Here is a 26142-nt window from a genome sequence, read left to right on the forward strand (position 1 = left end):
ACCGTACCGGACCGGACCGGAGTGAGGGCCCCGGTGTGGGGGCAGCAGCGCTCACGGCCCGTCCCGTCCTTCCCCTTCCCTGCAGGGGACCTCGTCCTGGACGGCTCCAGCACGCTGACGCTGCTCACCCCCACCCTGCAGCACCTCACGCAGGTCTTCGAGCAGCACCTGGGCTCCCGCAACCAGAACCGGGGCTTTGTGGCCCTGCCCTCGCACCCCGCCGAGACTGCCGCCATCCTCCAGGCGCAGTTCCTCTTCGACGTCCTGCAGAAGACTCACTCTCTGAAGGTCCGTACCTACCGTGGCCGGGGATGTGAGGGGCCAGGGGTACTGCAAGGCCGGCCAGCAGAGGTGGCAGGTACAGCTGCCCGCTTCAGAGCAGCCTCCTTTGGTGCCCACTGACCTCATCTTACGTGCGTGCTACGTGGGTTGGATAGCTCTCGTAGGGCTGTTGCATGGAGTCATAGTTCAGCATGATAGTGTGTAGCTACTTCGTCTAGGATCAGCCATGCAACTCAGCGGAAAGTTTTTCAGAGTTAAAAACAGAGGCAGCAGGGGTTAATTATGTTCTGACCTTGGTAAGGTGTTGACATTGTTGGGAAAATTATTATTTCCTGAAATGCTTGAGCAATTCAGGCTGTATCTGGCAGCTGAGCACAGCTGAGTGCTCCCTGAGTGATGATTGATCTGCATGAGGCAGCAGAGCCGGGGTATTTGAGCAGAGCAGTTAGACGTTGTATACACCCACTACTCTGACCTTCTGCTTCTTATTTCTGAGTTTTACATGCTCCTGCCTGGGCAGTGGTTCTGGTTGATCTGTTTCACAGCATGGGACATTGCAAGTAACGTGTCCTCGTTAATTTTAGGAAGGCTGTAATAAAGATAAAAGTACAGAGCTAGCGATTCTTCAGAGGGCTTTTTGAAAGGTGGCACGTGTTACGAGGCTGCACATGATTATACTGGGCACTGCTAGGAGAGTAGTAGAGGTGAAATGAGCCTGAAAGGGGAATTAGCAGCTGTTGTTAGGTTCCACAGCAATGCTCAGGAGGTGGTGTGGCTGAGCACTATGGCCTGCGATGTCTTTAAAAGTGTTTTCTGTATGAGACAGATTGGAGAGATGATGTGAATGTTGTTGGGAGGGTTTTGTAGCAGTGTGCTGAGGGTGGAGATTGGAGTGGGGCCCAGAGCCTGTGGAGAAACACGGGTCCCCTGGCAGGAGGAGGTGGGGAGGGACGCTGCAGTCAGGAGGATGTTGTGGTGAGTGCTTGTGTTAACTGAAAAATGGGCTCTTTCTTTAACAAGCCTGTAAAGAAGGGGAAGCTACCCATTGTGCGGTAACTGATTTGCTTGGAGAAACTAATAATTTGTATCAGCCTGATCAGATTCTTAAGACAGTGGAGGGAGAGGAGACGGTCAGGACACAGAGCAAGGATGGCGTCTGAAATAAACTTTGCTAAAACTGATCATCAGAGCTTCCCAGTGCAAGCTTCCCCTACAAATGGTCCTGTTCGACATGCCGCATTAGTGCTGGCAGGCAGTGGGCAGTGATTCCTTACAGGGCTGTAACTGTGGAAGCGGTAGTGGTGACGAGACCTTGAGATGTCTGTTCTGCACCTGATGAGTCACTTCTGCGTGAACGTGGATGTAGCTGGCAGAGATGGTCTCTCCAGTTGTACTCTGGTGTCCGCACTGGAAGCGTTAACTACTTCATTACTCACTTCCCCTGAAACACTGTGTATGCACTGTCTGTAGAAAGCATAAGAAGCTGGATTTAATAATCTGCTTTGTGGTACATGAACACAGCCTAACTACCCTGTGGTGAAAGAGCCTGTGGCTGCACTACAGAATACAGAGAGGAGGTTTGCAGGTACCTCAGTCTAATGCTAACAGTGTCTTGGAGACCAACTCTGTTTTCCATTGTATCTGCTTGTGATTTGCCTTATTTGGCCTGTTCTAGTGAAATGCACATGTACACCTCCCACCAGTGTGCTAGTTCAGCTCAGTTGCTCAATAAACATAGCTCCAGCAGTTAGATTTGTCTTTATTTAGTAGATTTGGTGGTGGTGGCTGATGAGGAATCCAGCTGTCAGACCTCCCTGTGGTTCTGAAAGTGGTGAAGTCACGCGGGCAGGGGAGAAGAAAAGGAGCTCTATGGTCTGGCAGACCGTGGTCTTGTGCTACTTAACATGCTTTTCTCTTTGACCTCTATTGAACTATGGGGCCAGGAGACAGTACTGATACCGGCATCCGGGGAGAGCTTGTTAGTGAACACTCGAGCTGTAGGGGGGGCCTGTTCAAGGTGCTGCAGTCGGTGCATCGGGAGGGCAGTATTGCAGCACAAATCGAGCTTGACATGAGACTTCTCTTCTGATTTCTCTAGCTCATTCATGTTCCAAACTGTGTTTTGCAATCTGCTGTGAAGATCTTCCCTTTCAAGTCCCTCCGGCATCTGGAAGTAAGTATAGGAGGCAGAAGTGGCTTTGAGTCTTGCTGTTTGGCTTTTCTTGACTTAGTTTTGTGGTTGCAGAATGCCTCTACTCCTAAAAGATGGGTAGGCTTTTGTGGCTTCCCTAGAAGGCTAAGTCTAAACTCCTGCAACACTTGCAAACAACTCACTGCAACACTGAGCAAAGGCTGGAGTGTTAGGGAGGGAGGCTCCAGCAGGGAAATGGGAGATCCCTTGCGGAGATGGGCCTGGGATGGCAGCTGCTCTTACACTGTAATATTTTGATTTATGTTGTCCTTACTTTCTCATCACTGCTGCAGTTGAGGTCTGTCCCTCCACACTGCCTCCGGGGACTGCGATTTGTCTATTCTCAGCTGGAATCTCTAACCTGTTGCAAATGTATCAGTACACTGGAGGTGAGTGCCTCTACACTGCTCGTGGGGAAAATTGCAAGAGCAAGGCTGTCTTGATCCTACAGCCCTTCACACAGGGAAGATGTAGGAGACAGTGTTAACTATCTTATCAATCCATGTTGTATATGGCTTTGTCTCCATTCCCCGTTCTGGGGTCCTGCTCCTGACTCAAACAGTGTTGAAGTATTCCCTGGTTGGATACGTGTGTGCTCTGTAGTCTCCTTTTTAGCTGCTTGAGAATTTCTGGCTCCAGACAATATTTGTATCAGCTAGGTCTGACACTTCTCTGTGTCTGGCTGTTACCAGGTTCAAAGGCCTGCAGCTGATCGAGGTTTATTTCATTGTACCTCCGCAGACTTAAATTAAGAGCTGATTGTCAGAGGGAATGCTGTGCCCCAGTGTCTTATCTGCACTGGTACCCAGCAGGTTTCTGAGATGTGAAGGCAAGCTCCAGCTGCAGAGAACTGAGTAGCGTGGGCTGTGCTAGCCCTGGGGCTCTGGGCTTCTGTCTGTGGCACAGAAGCAGCTGCCTGCTGGGGAACAGGGGCTGCTGGTAGGGAGTGCTTTGAGAGCTTCTTTTGTCTGCCAGAGCACAAGTTGTTTGGCCAGGGCGTGTGTATCTTACTTCTGCTTTGATGGAGGTCTGAAAAAGGTTTTGTTAGCATGAATCTTTGTGCATAGTGTTCAGAGCCTATGAATTGTAACATGTTAGGTTAACTATTGACACTTGAGTGTAGAAAGCAAAAGCGTCTCCCCTTCTTTCTAAATATCTAGCCATGGAATTCCCACCACCTCCAAATACTTGAATTAGTGACATAAAAGTCATTGCCACTCTAGGCAAGGCAGGGTCTGTAAAGCACAATATGCCAGCCTTGTTCTAGACTAGCTGTTCTCCTGTGTTCATCTGCTGTTACTGTAACAGCTAGTACTCACCAAGGAATGGTTCCTCACTTCTTCCTAGGAAATCATTTCAGCATGTGGTGGAGATCTGAGCTGTGCTCTCCCGTGGTTGGAATTGCAAACTGTGAACTTCAGCTATAACTCGATCACTGCCTTGGATGACTCGCTGGTGAGTGGGGCATCCTTCCCGCATGACTGAGGGGAAGAGAGGAGATGATCACAGCAAAGAACTGGGCACTCCTTTACTGATACTGCTAGGTCTGGGTGGGAGGGAGTGGGCAGTGTTAGTTTTGCTGGCCTGTCCCAGCAGGACATGGTTTCCATGCTGCCATGGAGACATTTGTAGGATCTGATCTGGTATCTCTGTCCTTCAGCAATTACTGAATGCTCTGAGAGTCTTGGATTTGAGTCACAACAAGATCCAGGATTGTGAGCACTATTTAACGGTGAGTATCTTGGGCTGAGCACCGGAGTTTCCTCGTATGGAGAATGCTGTAATCATTGACCATTTACCTGCTAGGTGAAGTATAACAAAAGAAATTGGAGATGTGGCCCAGCAGGCATGTGATTTAGAGCTAGTGCTTGCAGCCTTGAAACTGTCGTCCGGTATGTGCAGCCCCTGTGCCACTGAGGCAGAGAAGGCAGTGTTCCTCGTCTGCTCTAAGACAGGAAGGTTAGTTGTATATATCACTGTATGTATCACTTGGCACTCCAGCGTGGCCGAGTGATAAATACAGCGATACATACAGTGTACACTGTATGTACAGTCACACATGCAGCGTGCACTCCATTGTGGCCAAGACTTTGCTGTAATCTGTAGAGCAGGTGGGAATTATGTAGCCGGGTGTGGGGCTGTAGAGACTTGCTGTTCAGTTTGTTCAGACTGCGAGTAGCATTTCCTTCTCACTCTCAGAAATCTCCTGTCAGTTACTTTAGAAAGGTGGTAGTTCATCACAGTGGCATGTGCGTCTCTGGAGAATGGCAATGAAATCCATGCTCTGCTGGGCTAGATCTGCTTCTTTTAAAAGAAGCTATGAAACAGCTTTTCATGGAGTTGGTGGGGCTCACAATGTATCACTTACCATCATCTTTGCAAAGGTAAGAAAGGGCTTCTTTTGGTAGTTCAGTCCTTTTGCTGAGGCAGAGGGTCCAGTCCCTCCTGTGCTCCACTGAAGTTGATGAGGAAGAAGAAAGCTGCTCCTAGCAAATTTTGTAGATCAGTTAGATCATGCTGAGCACCCCTAGACAAACCACTCCAAATGTGAACATCAACGTCTTGCTGCAGAAATAGTCTTAAGAAGCTCACTTGTTGGTTGACCTTGGTGGGATGGAAAAAATGGTAGGGGCTAGTGCCCTGTCTGGAGTTCAGGGTCAGACTTTGAGCTAAGGTCCCAATTGATCCCGTGCTGCTCTTGTCTCTGAACAGACCCTTACAGAACTAGAGTACCTCAATCTGGCTTATAACTTCCTGTCCAAGGTGCCAAACCTTGGCATCTTCAGCCGATCCAAGCTGGTGACTCTGATCCTGCGCAACAATGAACTTGACAGCATTAATGGTGAGCCCACAAGGGAGAAGCATTTCCGAGTTTGAGGCCTTTCTCTCTTCCTCAAGGAGGAGCAGAACTTGAAATCTTGGGCACAGCTATTTTTACTAGGGTTCAATTTTGGGGGAGAGGGGTAGGTGGGAGGTTGCGAAGTTATATCTTCTAGCGTGCTAATGGCTTCTTGCTTTGTTTGCAGGGGTTGAACAGCTAGTGAATCTGCAGCACCTGGATGTGGCCTATAACCTGCTGCTGGAACATGCCCATTTGGCACCATTGTCCACTCTGCACTACGTAAAAAAAGTAAGCACAATGCCTGATGAGTTGGTAGATTAGAGATGTCATGGTCAGGGGGTGCAAGTTGGAGACTGTGGTAAGAAGAGAGTTTTGAAAGATCAATTCAACTCTTGAGCATTTAATTTTAATGCGGGAAGCTGATGGGGGAGCCTTGGAGAGACACCTGTATTTCAGCCTTCATTTTCGGTGACCCCTGCTCAAGCTAACCTTTTTCCATATATTCATCCCCACCTCCTTGCTCCCCCTTTCCGATTTTAGCACTGTCCAGTTCAGTAAAGATCCTCCCCTAATCCTGTTGTGGATTTGTGTGTTCAGAGAAGTCTGAAGGAGGATAACTGCAGTCACTATAGTGCTTGTGAAGGAAGATAGCCTGCAAAGGACTGTCCTCTCAACGCTTCTCAGAGTCAGTACTGAAAAAGCTTCTAATGATTTAGGGGCATGAGTAGGAAGTACTTTAGTTTCCTTCTCTATTTGTTGAACAAATTTCGGGAGGCATTGTAAAAGCTTAGTCCTCTCCTGGCTTGATCACTATTCCACTGCAAGGATATTTCCTGAGGCAGAGAGAAAGCCTGGAGCCTGCAAGCAGATTAGGTCGGGGTATATAATATTGCTTCAAATAATAATTTCTCTATTTCCCCCACGCAGCTGCATTTGGAGGGAAACCCATTATGGTTCCATCAAAACCACCGATCTGCAACCCTTGTGCATCTGTCTCCCAGGGCAGCCTCCTCCAATGTGAGTATTAGCCACGCGCCTTCTGCCCCTGCTGTTGAAGGCATAAGGTATTCTGACACTCAGGGGCAAATGAGGGGAAAGAATTTCATAAACCTGAAAATTTATTCCAGTGGTGTAACAGTGGTGATTGTTTTGTGGTTTTGTTTTGGGGTTTTTTTTTTCCAGGTAGAGTAGTTTATCCTTAAATTTTTATGTGGTGTGCTGGCCAGTGCAGACAGAGTTGAATACTGATCTCAGGTTTGCAAGACTTCAGATCGTAATAAGTCTTCACTGTCTACTTCATCAGTTTTGCTCACTGATGGTCCCAAAACTTTACGCTGTTCCTGCTAGGTAGTGACTATGTAGCTGGACTTTGCAAAGGAGGAACTCACTGTCTTGTCTCACCTTGCCTAATTACATATTCCTTTGGCAGCCGTGGCCACCTCTTTCTTTCTCCCCATCACTCTGCTCTCAGCTAGGTGTCATCACTGTTTCCCTTGCACTCTGGTGCTTAGGTCAATTCTTGGTAATCTGGTTTTAAATAAAGAAGCCGGCAAAGTCAGCGTTCTGGCAATTTAGCAAAGTAAACTTGCTTGCTAAGGGTCAGAGGTGTTCCAGAGCTGGTCTGCCCTTCATATTAGTGGCAAATGGCTGGATTCATTGTCTTCAAACTGCATCTTGGAACAAGCTTTCACTGAGCTCAAGTTACTGGAAGCTAGGTAGACTCAGACTAGAAGTAGGGTACAAGCTTTGAGGTGAAAGTGAGTACCTCTCAAAACAATTTGTGAGTTGTTGCGGAATAATCTATTGTATCTCTTCCGCGAACTGTCTTGGATATGTTTCTGGGAATTGTAAAGTCTGTAAACAGGAAAACCACGATGGTCCCTTCTGGCCTTATATGCTATTAGGTCAGGTAGCTACAACTAAAGGAGTGATGGATAGGCAGGAACAGGGTTGTTTCTGGTAGTCTTTGCAGTTTTGTGCCAGGGATCCTAACCCTAGGGTGGCCTGAAGGGGAATAGGAGCCAGCAGATGTTGTCCTGAATACGTGCCAGCCAAATGGAATCTGACTGCAAATGGGTCTCTAATTACAGTTCCTCTTGGATGGGGAGCCACTCTCTTCCTCGGACCTAATGGTAAGTACAGTTGCTGTAAACTGATCTTACTGGCTTTGGGAGTGGGAACTCTGACAGGTTTTTGCATTGTCATGTGTCCTGTTAAATCTGTGTGGGCTGCCTTGACTCTTTGACACAGTTAATTTTGGCTCAGTCCATGCTGATTCCTAGTAATTGTTGGGACTGGCCAGTGTAACTTATTCTGTCCTATGTAGCTTGCAGAACTTGGAGCCTTGCCTGTTTCCTCTTCAGGTACTATGTGGTACTTGACACTTGAATTACATGTCAGCAAAACAAACAGTTACCAGTTTCCCATCTGCTGTTTTTAAGAAAGGCAGAGATTGAGTTAAATCGGAGTGGTCGTGATAAACAATGCAGTCGACCGGGCAGGATCTGTTGTCACCACTTCGACTGAGATGGTGAAAGTTTGGGGTGAGGGGCAGGGAAGTTGTCAGCCTGAGTTGTGGCTTGGTTACCTTGTCTCCCCTTTGCACTCAGCAGGCAGCGTTCTCTTCTTTTGGCTTTAGCACCTTCCAAGACTTGTGCAAAGTGTGTCACAGTCCATCCACACTTCTACCTCAGAGAAGACCGCGCTGGACCGCAGTGCTCTGGACAGTTCCTGTGCTGCAGACTTCAGCGACAGTCAGTCCCCAGCGGAGAATGTGGCTGTGAGGCTTCCTCGGAAGAAAAGCAAGGTCTGAGACTGACATAGCTTCTTAACGATGTAGCTGGCACATTGGGTGAAGGGGCTGCCTCGATGTGAAAGCCTCGTACAGTGGGATGTGGTCTTGTACTGACTGTGTGGTAGTGAGCCTCTATGCTGCTGTATGTTAGGAAGGGGCTGGGCTTAACGTCAGTCTTGATATACTGGGACAAATGTTTCATGGTGTGCTTCTGCACTGTAACAGCTATGAACCCTTCAGCTTGGCAGAGCCCCTCATCAGATGCTGTTTTGGTTGTTCTGGTGCCTCCCAACTATTCTTATCCTGTTTGTTCCAGGGAAAAGTCAAAGTGCGCAGAGCGAGCATTTCGGAGCCCAGTGACACAGAACATGAGCCCCAGGCTTTACCTCTCTCTGCTGGTGAGGCTTGTCTTCTTCCTCAGTAACACAGCAGCTGAACTGCCCACAGTCAGAGGAGTGCTCTGGTGTGGTGACTATTTTCATACTTCCCAAGTTTTCTCTCTACAGGCCTGGTCCTACAGCACCAGAAGGAGATGAAGCGCTTGGACAGCTTCAGAGATCGCTTTGGTGTTGACTGGCTGCAGTACAAGAGACACCTGGAGGAACATGACCAAGTACCTGTCATCTGCCGTAGCCATTCTGCAGATGAGATCGCAGGCAGACCTGCTGCAATGGACTTGCAGAGTGAGAGCTCTGACCCAGAGCAAGGAAAACCTCAAGTATCCCAGAAAGAATCCTCTCCTCCTTTGGATGATACTGAGAAGGAGGAAGAGCCTGAAGTACAGCTGGATGAGCCTGTGGAAGGAGAACAGAGAGAAGAGGAGGCAGATGAGCTAATGCTGGGGGAGGAAGAAGAGGAGAAGCCAGAAGGTAAACAGGTCCTTTCACTGCTGTGTTTAAGGGCTTGGGTGATGATAGAATAGATGGATCAAATGTGATATCCCTGAAGCTTTATTGTGCTGCCCAGTATTGTGGGAATTCTAAGGACTTGGGCCAAGCAGGCCTGTTGTGTGTACTGACCTGTACTGTGTCTTGTTCGGCAGTGGACCTTTGCCAGCCCGTGCTGGTGAGCCAAATAGAAGGTGAAGGGGACCCAGAGCCAGACTGGATCTTCCTGCGAGTCACAGCTAAGCATGTGATTGAAGTGGAACTGAAGGCTGCCAGAGTCCTCCACAAGCTGGAGCTGAAATGCCTGCAGAAGGTGGAGACCTCCGAGATGAACTGGAAGAGGATGGTGAGTTATGTCTCTCTGTAATCCTTTGGCATCTTACTCCCTGTGTGGGCCAGCATTTTGGATTTGGGCTTCTGTCAGAGTATCCTGCAGGTCTTTTCCTAGCTCCTGCAAAGCCTGATTGATTGAGCATCTCTTCCACCCAATGCATATGTATCTAACAGCATCTGTATTGCTTAAAGTACCTGTGATAGTGCAGCAGAAGCCAGCACCAATTCTGTTCCAAAGCTGGAGTTCAAAAGACAATGGCTGGACTTGTTTCAGTGTGCAGGAATGAGAGACTTCTCAAGAGGAGCCTAAATGAAATGGAGACCTCCTTCCCATTGATTCCTCACTGGGGTATCACCCTGGCCTTGGAGGACTGTTTGTGGATTGCACTTTTTCTTAGGCAGTGCAGCACTGAGCCTAGTGTGATGTTTAGAAAGCTACTGGTAACTCAGTGGGTGGCTTTCCATCCGCTCTAGGTGCATGCTTTAGCGCTACCAGATGTATTTTGCTTTTGTGGTTCTTTAGAAAGGGAGCTTGGAAATCTTTTTTTCCTCATGGTAGGGCTTTAACATTCAGTGTGTGCTTGGACATGTTCATAGGCTTCTCTAATACTGTTTTCCCCAAAAGCTCCAACTCATTTTTTTTCTTCCTGGCCTTGTACCTCTTGAATGTTTGTGGCCTGATATTCTTCTGAAATACCTTTGTGAAAAGGTGTTTTGTTTGAAATGCTTTGTTCTGGGCCTTGAAACTTACTGTTATCCTCAGCACTCATGAGCTTTATTTTTATTTATTTATTCATGCCCGTTTTACCAGGCTCCCAAATGCTATCAGCTGTTGAGGGCTACTCAAGGCTTACTAAATTAAGTGCTTGTATGGCCACATTTCAGCCGGTTGCAAACAAATGTAGTCTGTATACTGGATGCTGTGCCCTTTTTCTAGAACCGGTGTTTTCTGTCTCCTGCAGGACCTGGAGCGAGTTTTCCCTGTTCTCACACTGCACTTCAGCTATATTCGCAAGGACCGGCAGAAGCGCAGATATGTGGTGCTTGACGACTGCCCGGAGCAGTGTCTACAGGTAGGGGAGGCTAGAGGGGGAAGCCTGGGGAGGGGGACAGTGTTACTGGAAGACACTGAATTCTTCCAGCCAGCACAGGGCCCCTGTTCTCAGAGCACATGTGCATCTGCTGCCCTGTGGCAGCCCATGTCTGGCTTGTAAGCTCGATTTCTCCTGCTGCACAAATGACCTGTGGAGGGCCCTGTGAGCATGGCCATGGGCAGTGGAGCTCCTGGAGCACAAAGGGTGCTCTCAAGGAGAAAACCTTGCAGTTTTCTCCCTCTTGGGGAGAGAAGTTAGTAGTCAAGTTAGTGATCCTTACTTGTTGTGCATGTGCAACATAATGTTTCCTGGGTGCTGAGTGATGCGCTAGCCTGTGCTTAGCCCTCTGGACAGTGAGAGTGTCAGTGCTATGGCAGCTCTGGTCTGCACAGCTGCTGTAGGGACTCTGGTTTCAAATCCAAGTATTTTTCTCGAGGTACTGTTGTTTAAGTACATTTAAACAAGCTGTTACAGAGAAGGCACAAATAGATGGGACCTTTTGAGACCAGACTTCCAGGGAGAGCCTGTCGATATGTAGATACAAGGCACAGACCTGCAAAACCAGGTTCTCTTGGTCTTATGCAGTGAAGCTCCGTGCCCTTGGCAAGTCTTGCACAGACTGGCTGTTGTACTCTGTTAGCTGGGAAATGGCCCTGCACTCCTTGCACTCTGAAATGCTGTAATGAGGCATGTGAGAGACTTGCTGATGTCAGAGGCTTGCTTTTATTAGGGCTGTTATAGCTGCCTGCTAGCACTCTTTTCCCTGTGCTGCTACTTTTAGTGTGTCCTTGAAGTGTTGTCCCCAGCTGTTGAGGAGAATCGGCAAAACCAGGACCAGGAAAAGGGATCCACGAAGCTCCAGTGCCTGAAATGCAAGCAGGAGTTTTCGCAGTCCCTGGCTCCCTGGCATCAAGGTCCCTATCCTTCAGAGGTTGGAGACACCAAAATCCTGGAGACCCTAGTTGCCTCAAATCAAGGTAGGATGTAGTGCCCATAAAAAGGATGCTTGCTAATGCCCAGGCAGACTGCAGAATGGCAGCTGTGGTGCAGAGCATGGAATGTATAGGAGAGGGTGATGCCTTGGCTGTACTGGAATTAAAACCTGTTGTGGTATGTCCTCTCACTTGGCCCACTTGAACTGGGAAGAGCCTGCCTTGTTCACTAGCAGGAATAAGCCACTGTTTTAAGGTTAAGCAAACAGCACTCCTGTTGTGGGTGGCCTGGGATCTGGGAGAACATAGGGGTGCTGGAAATGGCAGATGGTCCACAGAAGTCTAAAGTCTGGGAGAGGCCTAAAGGTCATGTAGTCTCTCGTCCTGTTGAAACCATGTTCTGCCACAGAGACTAGTTTGTTCTAAAGGGCTTTTGCTGACGGAGGTTTCTGGGGAATCTACTCCAGTATTTCAGGTAAAACTTTGGCTGTTAGACATCAGAAAAACAGCCGGAACCCTAACCTAAGTCTCCCTGGCTGTGATCTTAAGCCCACTCTTGCTTCCCTTATGGGGAACGATTTATTCCTTTCTTTGTACTTGAGGGCCATTGTTCTCCCCCCATGACCAGTCCTGTCTTCTGTCCTCTAGACTAAATAAGCTCAACTCCCTAGATAATTTGCTTGTCAGTCATATCTCATACAATGCAGTTATTCTTGCTGGTCTCCTTTGTACTCTTTCCCATTTGTCCACATTTTTCTTTGGGTGTCTGAAACTAGATGTGGTATTTTGGCTGAGACATGGCTAGTGCTGAATAGGCATCTTCTGATTGCTGAGTTTTTCAAACCTCAGTTTATATTTGAAGTGGGGAGTGCCCAGCGTTAGCTTGGAAGATGCTGCTCATTTGACAAAGTATCCTGGGGTTGAAGTACTGCAGTGAGGGCAGAAGTGCTGTCCTGGGTGCAGCACTTTCTTCCACACCAGGACACTTCCTCCCTCCCGCCAGGGTAGTGAGAGTCCCAAGATCCAGCTGGGAGTTTGCTGTGGTGTGGGTGAAGGGAGCATCAGGAATTGGGATCAGGAGGGATGAGGACAGCTGGAGAAGGGACACTGCATGCTTGTGGTTTGGTTGGCTGGAGGATAAACCAAGCTGGGGATGGAAGTGGCTAAGGAAGGTTGGATTGACTGGTCATGAGCTTGGGCTTCAAAGGCTATGTGAGCACTTGCAGACATGAAGTGGAGGAAAGTCATGAGCTAAAGCCCTGATGTAGTTTCAGTTGCAACAACAGCACACACTGATCGCTCTAAATCTGAACAGAGCTATTTCAGGTCCATGTTGGCACTTATCCAGAATTTCTTGTTGATTTGTGAGGGGAGGTGTGTAGGATATGATTCTGAACGGAGTTACTCAACAAGCTGCTCAAGTTGGACTATAACTATTGTCTACTTTGAAAGGGATCGTTTCTGGTTTGCAGGGGAAAAAAAAGTAGTAAAATCTTGTTGGGGGAGAGCTGTTCTGCTTTTTCTTTATCCCTGACGAAATCTTCTACAGATGCTGCAGCAGCTGTTGAGCCCATAGCCTGTCCCAGTTGTTCCAGTGACCATGTGGTCATCCTGCCTTCAGAGGTGTGCTCCAGCACGCCTTTGCCACCTGGCCCTGACAGCATGAGTGAGGACCTGTCAGACTCTGTCCTGGAGGGAGGCAGCCAGCAGGAGGGCCCAGAGGAAGCACCTGCCCTGGCCAGTGAGAGTGGGAAGTTCTACATTGGCGGGGAGGACAGCTCGGAGATGGATACCAGCAACAGCACCAGAACCCCGGAGCTGAGTGGCGAGCATGACGGCACTCTCCATTCCAGCTCCCGCAGTTCAGATGGGGGCTGCGGGAAGAAGGAGCTGGGCATGAAGAGCCAGTACTTGTCCCTCAGCCACACAGACACCAATGGGGGCAGCTTGATGGGGAGCTACCGTTACAGTGTTTCTCGTGGGCCCACTCCTTCCCAGCTCTCTTTGAACTCCGAGTCCGAGGAAACATGGAATCTCAGTCCCGGTGAGTGTGTAGGAGCTGTGCAGGGTTTAGGGGTGTTGGGCTTTATCACTGGTGCTTGCAGGGTGCACTGCCCCCTGTTTAATGGGGAAGGGGGGTCATCAAGCACGAGCAGCAGTGACCATGGTTCTTGTAAGCAGAGTTTTTAATTCCCCTCTCTGTTCAATCCTCATGCCTGAAGGTAGGGAAAACTGAGTCAGCTCCTAATCCCTAGTATTGCTCAGACTCTGAGAAATAGGGTCTTGTTCTGGGAGCTGCACTGCTTAGTTGCGGACGCAGTGGGTTCCTGTGGCACCAGTGAGCTGCCAGCTGGAGCATTACCTTTGGAGAATAGTACGCACAATTGCTCTGTCTTTGTTCTCTCACTTAAGTGCAGTGTGAGGCTGGTGTGTTTGTTGGAGGCTCTGGTTAGTGGGTCTACAGTTACTTGTGCTTTCCTCAGTGGTCTTTGTGAGCTTCAGATGACAAAGCCTGTCCAAAAGAAGAGACTCTGTGCTGGCTGTGTGAGGGCTATCATGCAAGATAGTAGTTACTAGGAGGTCCACAAATGTTTTTTGTGAGGGACCTTGGATTTCTGATGTAGCAGACTGCCTTTGCTTGGGCATCAGCTTGTGATTTACAGAATAACTGAAGTTGGAAAGGAGCTATGGAGGTTATCTGGTCCAGCCCACCAAGTGACTCTACTGCAACTGCAGTCTAGTCCTGATTTTCAAATCCATCAGCTTCTTGATCTATAGAGATCTCTGCCAGCCTTTCAAGACTGCTGTGCCTCTGAAGAGGAGTTGGTGTAGGACCAGTGTTTAGGATTGCCATATTCAGTCTTGTACACTTGAAGTGTGAGAAATAAAGCAGTCTCTTGTTTTGGGTCAAATCGAAAGGTCCCAATTTAAAACAGCCCATGAAAAAGTTCCTGCTGAGGAGAAGTTGATTAGTGTTTCTGGTGGAGAACAGGCTCCGCTGGGAAGTGTGTACTCTCAGGCAGTATCGTGGCTATTGTATAAATTATTTGGTCATACAATTGCATGACAAACCTAATTATGTTCCTAAGCAGTTTTATTGGTGTCTTCCTCAGTCTCCTTTAGCCTTACTACAGTTGAAGTCAGAGTTTAAAAAATTGACCTGAGCTGACATCAGCTGAAATGAGAAATGTCTTTCGGGCTTTATGATGAAGAATTGCCCTCCTGCCAAATCTGGCAGCAAAGCAGTGTCCTCCTGTGACTAAGCTGAGCATAGGTTGAAGATGGGTTAGACCAAAGCTTTGTATATCTGAAAAAGCAAGTGTTGGAGTGATGGAGTCCCCTCATGTGTCCACGTTGAGACCTGTGGCCTGGAAAGCCCTGGCTTTGGCCCTTTGTCTTGGGGAGAGACTTGATGGAAGCAGGTGTGCAGAGGGGGTGACACTGCTGCCCTGGTGCCAGTCTGCATGCTTGGGCAGCATCTGGTCAGTGGACAGAGTGTCAGTCCTACCCTTTGCTCTCCTCAGCTGTAAACGGCATCCCGAACACAAGGGACTTCCGTTCTGTGGATCATCGCCTGAAGCTGTACCTGGATATGGAGGTTTTTGAGGAGAATGCTGAGGAGTTCCAGTGCTTCCTCAAGGTGAGCTCCTGCAGCACCACTCTTTTAGCTCCTTGGCTATCCTTCTAGCCACCCTGCAAGTCCTGCTCTGGGGTGGCATCCCAGAGACTGTGAGGTGTGAAGGGAGCTGAAGTGTGTTTGAGTCAGTCCTTTCCATGAGTGGGCTGGCAAGGAGCAGGCCACTGCTCACACCCAACCTCTTTGTGCTCTAGGTGGTCATGGTGAAGTTTGGCCGACAAGGAGAGTTCCTCTCAATCCTGGTTGCCTCTGATCTCAAGATTTATGTGCTGGAAGTCACTGGGGTTATCAGGTGAGGAGAATGGTGGCAAGTGAGACCCTGCAGCAAGGCCGTGAGTGCTAGGTAGTGCCAGCCTGTGCTAGCCTTACCCTGGAGGCGTGGTGACATGCAAAGGCTCTTCTGGCAAATCCCCTTGCTGCAATCTGATGTGGGAGAGGAGATGGGGCACCCTGCTGCAGCTGAGGGCTGTGCTCTGTGATTAGGGGACAACCTGCAGACTGGCTGAAGAAGAATGACTCTCACTACCTGTCTGATATTTCCCATCTGGAAGTGGGACTCTGCCACCAGAGCTTGCGAATGGAGTTTGAGAACCCAAAAGCCTCCTACAATCTGCTGATCCGGAACCAAAGCTGCTGTGACCAGTTCCTGCAGACCCTGACATGTAAGAGTAGAGCTGTAGTCGGGGGGGGGCATGGAGGATTTGGAAGATTTGCTCTTGGAGAGCTACCAGGACAGCTGTAGTTGGATGTATGTTGAAAATTCACTTCTTGCCAGCTCAGAAAAAAGTTGGGGGAGAACCCCACTGGCATCATAACTTCCAGTGCCTCTCTGTAGACTAGAGAACCATCCTGAGCTGTTATGTACTGCCCTTGGGCTTGCAATAAAAGAATTCTACCTTCCCCTCTTTAGATCTCATGCAAGAGCTGCCTGCTAAGCACAGGAGTAAGGTGAAGGAAATCCCCACTGTGGAAATGAATCCACAACATTGGCTATGGTAAGAACAGCCTCTGAGAGGTTGGGATTTCAGATAGAAGAGGATGTCTGCTTGTCCAGCAATGCCTGGGAAGCGTAGTGCTCAAAACGGGGCAGCACAGGAGGAGGCACCACTAGAGTGGCAGCCAGACCTACATTACAGGTTTAAGGCATCTGGCTCAGGTGCCTGCTGCACAGGGGGTGAGCAGGCAAAGGGGTGTCATGGGCTGAGCAAGGCTGCGCAACTCCAGCTCTCCTGGAGGAGCCTGAGCAAAATATAATGGAGGGAGGAAAAGGGGGAAGCATAGAGTTGTCTCCTCCCTTGCGAGAAACATTTGGTTCCTAGCCGGCAAGGTGGTGGGCACAGTGACAGGAGAGAGAGGAATTTGGCAACATCTGGAAGAGATGGGTCCCTCCCATCCTCAAGAGGACAGTGAACAGTAGCTAGCTCACAGCAAGCCTAGACTGGAAACAGAGTGATTCCTTGACTGGCCTGCTGTTGTATCTCCTCTAGGCCTCTGCTGGACTCCAAGACCATAGATTCTGCAGCTGCAAATGACACTTGTTTCTTCTACCTGCTGGCCTACCTGATCCAAGGTACAGGAGATCTCAGTAGCCAGGTGTCCTATACCTTGTGCTGTCTGCTTACTTGCTTGTGTGTTTCGCGTACAGTCTGTGGGAACAGAGCTGGGCCATTGCAGCAGAGATGGGGCGGGGCCATGGGTGAGGGCTTTTTTTTTTTTTTTAAGTGCTGAGACATGTAGGATAGCAGCATGCTTCTTCCTATATACCCAGTGAGTCTCCCAGCCCTTTTTGATGTGGAAGTCCAGGCTCTAGGGAGCAGTTGGCCTTGCACAGCAGGTTTGGTGACAACTCAGAATGGCTTCTGAGAAGCTGGAAACGATGTAAGGGCTGGATCGTTGCCCTGAGCTGGGGGAAAGCTGAGGGGTTATACACATAGCTGGTTTGTGTGAGGAGCTGAAAGGCTCCTTGGTTTGGGAAAACAGAAGCGGGTGTCCAGATCTTGAGATGGTAGGACAGGAGCAGCCTGCTGGAGCCTACCAAGTTCTGTCCCAGGGCTTGCTGAGGGCCAAATGTGCTAAACCTGGGATTTGAGTCTTCAGTGAACAATTCCAGTGTCGTCTTAGCTTGGGACACTGAAAAAATCAACCTAGCTGTTAATCACATTCTGACCAATTTGTTACTGCTCTTTCATTCTGCTTCACCATTGGCCATTAGGGAGGTATGAGAGAACGAGAATGAGAAGGAATCTGTGGGAAGTATGTTTATTGCTCTCTTCAAGCTGCACAAACAGCCAGTGGGAGGGAGAACTTAAAGCGCATTGTTTTTTTTTTTTACTCTACAGTTTTTCTCCTTTTTTAGAGTATGGTGCCCAAAACTGGACACAGTTCCAGCTGAGGCCTCACTGCCAAGTAGACAGGACTAATTAAACATCCAATTTCTGATATTCCTACTAATTCCCAAGAGTGAGATGTGACAAGAAAAGCAACATGTTGCTGTAGCAGCTTGTGATCCCCTGTGACTTCAGCCAGTTCTGCTAGTGGTTCCCTATTTCTATGCATCTGACTTATTCCCAAGTTCTAGTGCTTTTCTTTTGCACCCACTGAAATCAGCTGGGTGATATTTATGCTCCCTACAGTTTATCAAAACTACTTTGCTTCCTGCCATATTTACGATGCATCCCAACTTGGTATTAAACTTTATGCACGTGCTCTCTGTTCCAACCATCAGATATCTGCGGCCAGACGAATTCAGGCCAAAAAAGGCGACCTTTTAGCTGGAGCTGCTGACTTCTAACTAAGGAGTAGTAAAGTGTTGTTTAAGAGGTCGGAGGACTCAAGTGTCTTTTCCCGCCTCACATGAGGACATAGGCTGGACAAGGCTTGCTGGGCGGTGGTCTTTCACATGCGTGCTTCTGCAATAAGCTTGGATAAGCTGGTCAAGCCCAGCCACATTTAGCTACCCTGCTCCCCCCTCTTCGGTCAGGAAGCTGGATAAGGCTGTTCACCCAGTTACTGTTGCTGAAAAGGGTTTCCCTAGGGGAGGGATGGAAAGCAAAGCTGGTTCTGTGGTGACTCAGGCTCTCAGCAAAGCCTCTCCTATTCCCTCATATCCTTTTAGGGGCATCTGCTTTCCCTGTGACCCTGCTGAGCACCCGAAGCATGCTGTTTCTGCTGGAGGAGAATCACCAGTGGCAGGTGCAGCCCTCCTTGGATGAAGACCATGAGGCAGAAACGCCTCCTAGGAGCAACATCCAGTTGAAGGAGAAGCAGCCGATCAGCAGTATTAGCAATGTCATAACCTATCGCCTCTGTCCTTGTGACATCAAGCTGATGCTTTATGATGAGGTAACCAGGAGGTGGTCATGGGGCACACAAGATGCTGGGGGCTGGATTGTGCTCAGATCCTGTTCTTGCCAAGAGTGTCTTGGGGCTGTCATCTCCCATCCTAACCTAGGGCCTTGCACCAGAAAGGCAGGGGAGCACAGCTAATTGCTGCTGTACAAAAGTCATGCAGGGACACTTCCACGGCTGGCAGCAGAGAGGGAGGAGGATGTCACTTAGGAATCGGGAGGAGCTGGCAGCTGTGCTGGGGAATAGCAGCTCAGGGCTGATCAGTGCCTTTGAGGCTAGGCCCTGCTTATCCGTCTCCCTCTCTTTCCTCCCTCCCAGGTGCTGAAGGTGGAGAGCACTTGGCACATCCGCACAGAGTGCCCTGAGCTCCTGGTAGAGCTGGTGGAGTGGATTCGTGGGCCCTGGGAGGAGATGTTCTCGATCGAGCTACGGAAGGCTGTGTATGAGGGACTGGAGTGAGCTTGCTGGTTGCAGGCAGGCGGGACTTGGAGTCGAGAGTGCTGCTGTACTGGCAGTGGTGCGCAAGTGTCTCCCACTCCCATCTGACCTTGCTGTCCTGTGGCCTCTGCTTTCTACTCTACCCTTGCCCCAGCCCTTTTTGGTGAGGAGGAGGAGAGCACATGATGGTCCAGACTGCACAGTCACTCACTTGCACTGGGCTGGCCATGGAAAGAGGAGGTGGAGGGTGTTACCTGTAATACTGCGTAAGCTACGCAGTTTTAACTTGGCAGTGTCTGCTAGTCTCCTTCAGGGTCATACAGAGTGTCACTGAAGGAAGAGGGGAGCCAGGCCAGAGCATGTTCAGTGGGACATGCAGTGGTACTAGGCAAACAGCAGGCCAGAGGCAGTTGGGTGCTGCGGTCTTTCTAGCAGGTATATTTGCTGCCCTCCTAGCTGTCTCTGAACAGCTGCCATTATCTGCTGATGATTTTTTTTTTCTTTTCCTCCCCCTCTCTCTTGTCCACAGCTTCCCTAAAGCTGCCTGCTTCAAACAGGAGCCTGATTGCACAAGGGGATGAGGCTTGTTGTACTAATAACCCCACAGAGAGCCTTTACCTGCCTGCCTGGCAGGGCATGGCTCAGTCTGCTGCTGTAGTCTTTCACTGTCACTGGGGTGGGAGGAGCTGTGAGGCTCTTAGCACAGAAATGTGTTGCTCATCGCTTAGGGGTCAGGACCCTGGTGGGCACTGGCAGGTAAAAGTGAGGCTTAGGCTTTTCTGAGCAGTCCAAAAGCAAGAGTCTATTTTAACATGAGTTTTACTATTTTCTATTGTAATAAAAGCTTATATTTATTGAATTGTCACGTTTGCCTTGTTTCATCCTCTTGCACCGCTGTAATGTCTTTGTAAGGTCTTGCATACTAGCTTTGCAGCAGCCTCAAGGGTTCCCCAACATCTCACAGGGTTCAAGCCATTCTCCCCCTCCTGTTCAGGGTGGGTGCTGATGGGCTGCTAGACTAATCTTCTCCACCTGCCTGGCTCCCAAGCAGCAACCAAGGAACAAGGCCCAAACAGGATTAGACTGACAGCAGGTACTGGTTGTGTTGCTCACCTGAGGGCAATTGTCACAGGAGAACATCCTGTGGGCTTCCAGCCCCAGCAAGTTGCTTACTGGCTGTACAGGCCCTCAGAGGCATGCCTCTCACAGGAGCTGTTACTGCTGTGGCTGTGGAGGCGGGAGTACCTGCCCCCAGGTTCTTCCCTGTACCAGGCTTTACCTTGTCTCAACCTCTCCTGCACAGAGTTAAATGCAGCTGAAAAAATGCCGCTGCCTGGCCTGGGCTTGCTGTGTCACAGGGTCTCCGCACCCTGCCCAGAGAAGAGCAAGTGGAGATGCTGTGTGTGGTGTTTTGATGCAGTTGAAGCTCCCTGTTGGGGTGAGCAGAAATGGGCCTGTTACGTTAAGGTGCTGCCAGGTGGGATCTGATACCCCAAGCGGGGACCTTTACTGATGGTGGTTTTTCCCAGAGCAGTGTCTCTGTCTTGCTATGAGTGTTCAACGCACAGTTTCAGGGCAAGTTTTCCGACTGCTGAATCCTTAGTGACAAAACCTCTATTTTATGGCGAGGTGATCTTGATTTCTTTGAAGACATGTATTTGTCATTCAGTGACCTGACGCCTATTTTCTTTGGATACTGAGCATGGCAGCTCTTTGTAACAGTCTCTACGACATCCAAACCTTCCACATACCCGAAGTTGGTGTCTGTGGCTTCAGCTTCTTTCACCTAGAAAACAGCAGTGACTGGGTCCCACAGCATCGCACTGCTCCAGTCTCACCTGGACAGATGAGATAAAGTTTCCCTCCCTGTTCAAACCCAGCTATGCCATCCTCATGGCCTTAGGAGAGCGGGAAGTTCAGTTTCCATACTTTGTAGTGGTCTGAAGGCCAACTCGCAGTGCACAGTTGGACACTTTCTTGGAATCGCTGTGCTATTAGACTTTCTCCTGTCGCTTCCAGAAGCAGTTGAGTTGCTGAAGGCCCGCAGTGGCTGATATTTTTATCTAGCCTTCTATAGACTTGATTGACAAGATCTATACTGTCTTGAGGCAGATGTCACAACGCATTCCACTTTCTCCCCTCTTCCTAAATGGGTATATGGCTGCTGCTCTCCGTTCCTTTGGAGCGATCTCGGATCACGAGTGGGTGTGAACTCAGTGGAAGTGCTGCCAGCACCTAGTACTTTGTCCAGGGGAAGGAGTCTGAGAGAGCTGAGCCAGTAAAGGCCAGTAAGGGTTTTCTGCCTTCGTCTTGCCATTTAAGAAGCTTGTGTAAGTACTGTCTTCACCTTCTATAGCTGCGTTTTTCACAAAGGGTAAGAGTCAAAATTGGAGTTACTGGACCAGCTCATTGATGTCTCTTCGGCGTAAGCTGATCCCCTGAGAAAGCCCATCCCTGGAGCTTGCTTTTTCCATCTTAGCTGAGCTGCACCTTTGCTCTGCCACGCCAGTGTCCGGGTATGTGTTGAGGGGCCTGACAAAGTGTCGACTGCCAGAACCAAAGGCTTCAGCTGTGTGCCTGTCCATAGCTCTTCTCAAGCTCTTCCTGGTTTTTACTGCAGAAGTGACTACTCATTTGCTTCTGCTCCTTGCCATGTCTCTGCAGGTCTGTGCCCTCAGCTCAGCACTAGCCTCTTGGTCCAGTTAACAGCTCCCTGCTCTTCTGCATTCCTCCTGCTGCTGACAGGGGAGCTCACATGTGCTGCCGCAACCTGTCTCCTGCCTCTTGATGAAACACTTGCTTTGTTTTCCCTTAGGGTTTTGTCCCGGTTGTTACCAGATTAACCCCTTTGTGGTTAATTTGTGATTGTGAACACTTTACTGTGGGGCTCCTCACACTAGGCACAGTGATAGGATTAACTGGCCTCATCGCATCAGCTGGGTGTGTGGAAGGGCTTCCCCGACATGCTCTTCCACTCCAGCACTGCAGGCAGCCCCAACTGATGGCCGTGCAGGATAGGGACTGCATAGGAGAGCCAGGGTTTGTGGAAAGGTGTGACATCTGTTGAACCAGCTGCAGAGGTCTTCTGCCTGTCACAGCTCTGAGCATGCAGTCCCCCAGCTGTGCTCTTAGACAGTCTCAATTTTTCCCCTCCTTCCCCTTTCCTTTTCTGGGTGCACTTGACTCCAGCGCTCAACTGCTAGCATGGAGCAAGGCTGGTCTGAATCTCAACATTTCCCTGCCTGCATCTGCCTGGAGCAGGCTCTTCTTCAGGTGTGTGTAGCTGGAGGGATGCCTAGGCCTGGGGTGGCCACAGGGCTCTGGAGACAGGCTGCAGGCAGCCCCGGGGCAGCTGTGGGCTCAAGCTTCAGGCTGGCCATTGCCATGAGCCTGAAGCTGCCACAGCTTTTCCGCAGGCATGTAGCAGCCCTGCCTTACTTTGCTGTTCAACTCATCGATGAAAATGATGCCTCAGTCACACGTTTGGCTATTTCAGTGCTTCTTACTCTGTGTGTCTACCCTCTAAACCAGTGCTTCCTTGAGCATGCATAGCCTGTGGGTTAGCTGTCAGCCCCCTTGCACTGTCTAACTAACAAAGCCTTGTTTCTAATAAAACCGGCTGACTGGAGGGACTGGTCGTTTACTTCTAGCAGAATATCCCTGCTGGCCTCATCTCCAGAGGACAGGAGATGTAGCAGCAAAGGGCACACATTCCCCATGGCTCGCAGACCTGCCTGGCCAGCTTCATCCCTTCCGCGGGTGCCAACACTCCTTACCCAGCTTACAGAGCCGTGTAAACTCCTTCCCTTTGGGCTGCCCTCCAGCTTGGCTGGCAGGGGAAGAGCAGCGAGCACAGGCTGAGCAGTACCGCACTGCCACGTGCAGTACCAGGGTGCTGGCAGAAGTCAGCACCCAGGAACTGGGAAGGAGACCCTAGCAGGAGGGAGGTAAGCAGGGGCTGTGCCATGTACCCCCCACTGTGCTTCATAATCAAGCAGGGAGGAAAAGGAAGGGGACTTTATTTTGAAGCCATCCCAGCCTTCTCTCAGCTTGCGTTAAGGGGGACGGTCATTGCCCTTTGCATTCCTGTGACAGAGCGTGCCTCTGCCTGTTATCAGAAGGTTATTAAGCTAGTTGTGGAGCTGTCCTGTATCAGGACAAACAGTCCCAAATAGAGCCGTCTGCTCCCTGTCCCAGTGCTAGCCGAGTTGTTTAATCTGGGAAGAGCATGTTTGCTGCTGAGGACTCATGCTGCCCACCTGCAGCCCTGCCTGCCTGCAGCCCCGCTTGGGAAGGGTGGAGCTAGTTTGCCCCTTCCTCGTCCAGCTGCCAAGCCCTAGCCGGGCAGGGTCCACGTCGCCCCACAGCAAACGTGCCCGGGGTGCCTGGCCCTGCCATCTGCCGCGCTGCCACCATCCCCGGAAGCAGAGGCAGTCGTAGCAGGGCCCAGCCCATCCTGCCCTATCGATTAGAGCAGGAACTGAGGCAGCTATTGAGAGCCAGTCTGGGCCCCACGCCCTCCCTGGCACCCCGTGTCCGGCAGCCGATGCAAGGGTCTGGCCATGGAGTTGCTGAGGGTGCCTCCATCTCAGCGCTGTGGCTGAGCAGCGAGCAGGGGCTGCTTGTGGGAGGTCTTGCCGTGCCCCTCCTGAGCTGTAGCGTTTGTCCCAGAAGTGGATATTCTCCTTATTCCTGTGCTTATGTTCCCCCTCAGCCATATCTCCTCAGTTACCAGCTCCCCTCACTCTCACCAGGCCATGCAGCCGCCCTGCCATGTTCCCCACACTCGCTCCAGCTCTGGGCTCTGCCCCACAGACTCAGTGGTTTGGGGCTGATCCTGTTTTTTGTGGTTGGTGACGCTGCTCCTGTTTCCTCTGCGAAGCTTGTCTCTGAGCCAGACCCCGCAAGGCTGCTGGTCTTGCACATCCTTCCTGCCCGTGTTGGGCCCGGCTCTGTCAGCCTCAGCTGATGTGGGAAGGGATGAGGGTGGGCAACACCCTTCATGCACCACCTTCCTTTCCCGGCTGTTGTGGGTTTACCCTCTGCCCCAGGCTGAAAGGGTGATGCCGCTGCAGGCAGTTGGGTGTTGCAAGCTCGAGATGAGGGTAGAGCCTGGGGACATGCAGCACACGGTTGTGGGGGAAATGGGAGGGCTCTGACGCCAATGGCCAGATGCTGGCAAGCACAGTAATGCCTGTCCATGGGGGGTGTCTGACACCAGCCTCTGGGCCTGGCCTCCTGAGGCAAGCTCTGCCCTGCAGCCCAGGCGTAGGCTGAGCTGTGCTGCACAAAAATGCTTGCTGCTGCAGCAGCTGTACCTGGCCCCGGCCCAACAAGTGGCTTCGTTCTGGGTGCAACGGCCTCAGTTTGCAGTGCCTCGGTGGGTCATGCTCTCCAGTTTAACATGAGGCTGCTATGGGGGCTTGTTCTTAACACGCTGAGAACTGGAGTCAAACGGTCATGTAGGTCCCTTACCCCTGGCAAACTTGTTGGCTGCCTGGGGGTGAAGCCAGGCTGGAGGCGAGACCTGGGAGCGCTTGAAAACTAGTGGTGACTGTGGGGAAAGAAAAGCCCAAGCTGCTTTAACCACCTGGCAAGAGCAAGAGGTTCAACATAGGCTGTGTGCTGCTTGCCCTCCCCAGCAGGTCCTCTCCAGCCCACTGGGACACGGCCCTCGTGCTGACAGCCCCCTGCTCTGCTCCTACCTCTCTGTGCCACACTGTGGGTGCTACCTGGCTGCAGCCCCAGGCTCCCTCCCTGGCCCTGAACGCTTCCCTGCATCCTTCCAAAAGCTTGAGTTTCTGTGCTCGGCTTGCTGTCTCCCTGCATCCACCTCCGCCTGTTGCTCCTGGCCTGGGATGGAGGCTGTGCCCAGGGGTTGCTCCCAGAGCATCTGCTTCTGGATCTGCAACATGCATTTCCTCTTCCAGAAATGTTAATGCCACAGTTGCGTGCATGGGGGTGTGATTCAACGGAAAGTGCTTCTTCATGGCCAGGTCAAATCCCCTTCCTTCTGCTGCAGCTCTCCCTCCATATGGCTGAAGCTGTCACCTGGGAAGGACCCATCCATGAGCAGGGGGGAAGGAAGGATTGAGCAAGAGAGCTCGAAGCAGGGCCCTTTCCCCCTTCCTCTTGTGCACACACCTGCGCCCATGTCAGGGTGCAGCATGCTGCTCTGGGGGGCTCCAGTTGCCCTCCCGCGGGAAAGCACCGAGCCCGTGCCTGGGCTGTGCAGGTGCTGGGGCAGCACCGTGGTGGCTCTTGCTGACTTAGGGAAGCAGCAGGGGAAGCAGTAGGGCTGCTGTTACTCAGTGGGCTCAGAATAACCAAAAACCCACACCGGATGCAGTGACCATGCTTCCCACCCTGCTCCTTGCCCCAGCCGCCTGGCCTCAGCCCTCCTGCAGCCAGCCCCCGGCACTGCCCGCAGGAGGTGGGCAGGGGTGCTGCACCCACCAGTGCCTGCTCATGGAAACCCTTCTGCAGGAGGGAGCACGTGCTTCAGTGGGGAGAAGCAGCATTTCATGAGCTTATGCAGATACCAGCTTCCCCCCAGCTATTTGGGTTGCACAAGGCAGCCCGGCATCCCTCCCCGTCCCCACACAAGGCACAAGGACAGGGTGCTCTGCCCAGGACGACATGGGCGTGGTTGGCCCAGCTCGGGGACTAAAACCCCCAGAACTAATTTTGGTAGCGCAGGAAGTGAGTGGCCGGGGTGCTCTTGCGGAGGGACAGCCCATGGCTCCAGGGCAGTAACTCAAAGCCACCGCTGCCATTGCTCTGGCCTTGGGAGAGCAGTGCTATTGCCCAGGATGAGCAGAGGTGGCTCTCGAAGGGCACATCTGGAGGTGCTGCGTGCTCGGCCCTGGTCCTGCTGCAGGGACCTGGCCTGGGGCACGAGAAGCAGCACAGGCTTCAAAGGATTTGAAGTGCATTCCCACCACACAGGCACATTTTGCTCCACATTCCCACATATCTGGGACCACCTGTCCTGTGGTGCCACCGGGTCCCTCCTTTCTTCCATCCTCTCTCTTTCTCTTCACTGGGAGAGGAAGAATTTGGTGTTATGGGGGACGGGAGGTTATTGTGCAGCTGAGTCTGGTGGCCGGAGCGCTGGCTCCCACCTCTCCCTCTGCGGCCAGGCTCACCAGCGCTCCTTTGGAAGGCGTTGCTCATCCCTGAACACCCCGCGGCTGAGCCAGGGCCCCCGAGGCTGCTGCCGCACCAACCGTTTGGAGCGTTTCCCCACAGCGAGCAGGAAGCCTCAGCTTCGCACCTCGGCGGGGGCGGCATCCCGGGCGCCAACGAGCTCCCCGGGGGCAAAGGGCGGAGGGGGAGAGCCGGCCCACCGGGGGCTGGATGGG

The 26142-nt window shown here is 51.1% G+C and overlaps 1 protein-coding gene across 1 annotated transcript in view; it reads left to right on the forward strand.

The window, feature by feature from the left end:
* STK11IP (serine/threonine kinase 11 interacting protein) overlaps nucleotides 1-19640 on the forward strand; it is a 20700-nt gene extending 1060 nt beyond the window's left edge. The window contains exons 2-24 of the mRNA XM_009275005.1: nucleotides 86-288; nucleotides 2381-2455; nucleotides 2767-2862; nucleotides 3821-3928; nucleotides 4134-4205; nucleotides 5186-5315; nucleotides 5500-5603; nucleotides 6243-6332; nucleotides 7406-7447; nucleotides 7954-8121; nucleotides 8426-8507; nucleotides 8616-8978; nucleotides 9152-9342; nucleotides 10292-10402; nucleotides 11205-11400; nucleotides 12905-13399; nucleotides 14880-14995; nucleotides 15187-15284; nucleotides 15476-15654; nucleotides 15903-15987; nucleotides 16480-16562; nucleotides 18108-18334; nucleotides 18659-19640. Coding sequence (XP_009273280.1) covers nucleotides 86-288; nucleotides 2381-2455; nucleotides 2767-2862; nucleotides 3821-3928; nucleotides 4134-4205; nucleotides 5186-5315; nucleotides 5500-5603; nucleotides 6243-6332; nucleotides 7406-7447; nucleotides 7954-8121; nucleotides 8426-8507; nucleotides 8616-8978; nucleotides 9152-9342; nucleotides 10292-10402; nucleotides 11205-11400; nucleotides 12905-13399; nucleotides 14880-14995; nucleotides 15187-15284; nucleotides 15476-15654; nucleotides 15903-15987; nucleotides 16480-16562; nucleotides 18108-18334; nucleotides 18659-18799 — 3455 coding nt within the window. The 3' untranslated portion in view covers nucleotides 18800-19640. The remainder of the gene's footprint in view (nucleotides 1-85; nucleotides 289-2380; nucleotides 2456-2766; nucleotides 2863-3820; nucleotides 3929-4133; nucleotides 4206-5185; nucleotides 5316-5499; nucleotides 5604-6242; nucleotides 6333-7405; nucleotides 7448-7953; nucleotides 8122-8425; nucleotides 8508-8615; nucleotides 8979-9151; nucleotides 9343-10291; nucleotides 10403-11204; nucleotides 11401-12904; nucleotides 13400-14879; nucleotides 14996-15186; nucleotides 15285-15475; nucleotides 15655-15902; nucleotides 15988-16479; nucleotides 16563-18107; nucleotides 18335-18658) is intronic.
* Nucleotides 19641-26142: the final 6502 nt, after the last annotated feature.

The sequence above is a fragment of the Aptenodytes forsteri genome, unplaced genomic scaffold, assembly GCF_000699145.1.
Source record: "Aptenodytes forsteri isolate BGI_AS27 unplaced genomic scaffold, ASM69914v1 Scaffold255, whole genome shotgun sequence".
In the NCBI taxonomy this organism is placed as follows: Eukaryota; Metazoa; Chordata; class Aves; order Sphenisciformes; family Spheniscidae; genus Aptenodytes; species Aptenodytes forsteri.